The sequence below is a fragment of the Apteryx rowi genome, unplaced genomic scaffold, assembly GCF_003343035.1.
Source record: "Apteryx rowi isolate R43461 unplaced genomic scaffold, aptRow1 scaffold_1404, whole genome shotgun sequence".
Lineage (NCBI taxonomy): Eukaryota > Metazoa > Chordata > Aves > Apterygiformes > Apterygidae > Apteryx > Apteryx rowi.
Window position 1 is genome coordinate 9,717 of NW_020447647.1, and position 1,711 is coordinate 11,427.

The 1,711-nt window shown below is 70.5% G+C and overlaps 1 protein-coding gene across 1 annotated transcript in view; it reads right to left on the minus strand.

The window, feature by feature from the left end:
• The window catches only part of PPP1R9B (protein phosphatase 1 regulatory subunit 9B), a gene marked incomplete at its 5' end in the record, with an annotated part of 10,205 nt that extends 8,496 nt beyond the window's left edge, over positions 1 to 1,709 (minus strand). The window contains one exon of the mRNA XM_026057842.1: positions 417 to 1,709. Within this exon, the coding sequence (XP_025913627.1) occupies positions 417 to 1,709 (1,293 nt within the window). The remainder of the gene's footprint in view (positions 1 to 416) is intronic.
• Between the last annotated feature and the right edge of the window lie 2 nt (positions 1,710 to 1,711).

Sequence of the window (1,711 nt, forward strand, 5' to 3'; positions counted from 1 at the left end):
GGATGCCGTGGCGCCGGGTGTCGCACCGGGCCGGGCTGCACCCCCTGCCGCGGCACCGGGGCCATCCGCCAGCCCGCAGCCCCGCCGGGTACCCCCGAAGGGTTATTCTGGGGCGCGGGAGCGGGAGGCAAATCAAAGCTCTTCACTCTGGCCTGGGATCTCGGAGCCCTTTTCCGGGCCGGACCGCGGCGGTGCCCACCGAGCCCGGGGACATCCCCAGAGCCGGCCGCGTTTTGCCACCCCGGGGAGCGTCGTGCCCGCGAAGGCCTGGGCACCGGGACACGGAGCAAGAGGTTGCCCAAAGCCCAAGGGGAGGGAGGAGGYCGGAGGGGCAGAGCGATGCCCCCGGAAGCCTGCGTTCCTCCCGGCTCTCCCCGGGTCATTCCCCCGGGGAAGGATGCCGCCGGCCGGCTTACCTGGATGGGCGCCGTGCTGAACTGGATCTTTCGGTTGGGGACGGGCTCCTCTTCCTCGGACAGCCCGGGGATCTCCACGCAGCTGGACTCAGGCTCGTAGAGGCCATCGGCCTCCTCGTCCTCATCCAGCCCGCTGCCCCCCGAGTCCTCCCCGAGCCCGCTGTAGGCACTTATGTCCACCAGGTCCGCCTCGGAGAAGTCCTCCTTCTTGGACTCGTCGTACAGGTCGCCCTCGTCCGCCCGCTCGCCCTTGCCGGCCTCCTCGGGGTAGGCGGCCTCCTCGCCCCCCTCCAGGTGCTTCTCGGCCCCGCGCCCGGCCTCCCGGCCCGCGGGCACCGGCGCTTCGGCCCGCAGCGCCTCGGCCCCCTTGGCCGGCTCCGGTGGCAGCGCCGGCTCGCCCGCCGGCTCCTCCGCCCGCTCGCCCGCCTCCGGCTCCGGCTCCGACTCGCCGCTCTCCTCCACCTCCACCGGCTTGATCTTGCACACCTCCTGCACGCTGGGCCCCCGGGCGCTGCCTCCGTCCTTCTCCGCCGGCCGGCTGCCTTTGCTTGGCCCTTTCTCCTCCTCGGCTTGCCGGAGCCGGGCCTGGAGCGCGGGGCCGTCGCTTGGCCGGCTCTCCGCCTTGCCCGCGTCCTGGCCCTGCAGGAAGACCCGGGAGCGCTTGCTGACMAGCTTGGAGTTGAGCGGCCCCACTTTGCCCGGCGTCTTGTGCAGGTTGTTGCGCAGGTCGGCCTTCTCGAAGACGGCACTCAGCTGGCTGACGGTGGGCGACACGGCCTCCGTGTCCAGCTTGTCCAAGGACTCGGTGCTGCCATTGAACTTCACCACCACGTCGAGCTTTCGGTCCTGGAAGCCGGCTCGCTCCTTCCGCAGCAGGAGCTTGTTGGTGGTCTCCTTCTCCTGGAGGCTCCTCTCGAAGATCTTGCGGGTCTCCTGCARCTTGGAGAAGGGCTTGTCGGGCTTCGAGTCGAAGCGGCTCACCCGCTCGGAGACGCTGGTGCCCAGCTTGAGGAGGGTGCCCTGGTCCATGGTCTCGCTGAGGCTGCTGGCCCGGGGCAAGGAGAGGCGGACGGGCTTCTCCTTGGCCTTGGCCAAGTCGCAGGYGCCCTCGGCGCCCGGCGCCGTGCCCATCTGCAGGAACATGTTCTTGATCCGGTGGACGTTGGAGCCATACTTCTTGCTCCGGGCTTTCTTGGCGTCCTCGCCGTCAGCATCCTTTGTGGTCTTGAGGGCCTGGATGCTGGCTTCGTAGGCGTTCCTGTGCGGGGATGCGCTCCGCAGCCCGCCGGTCCCCG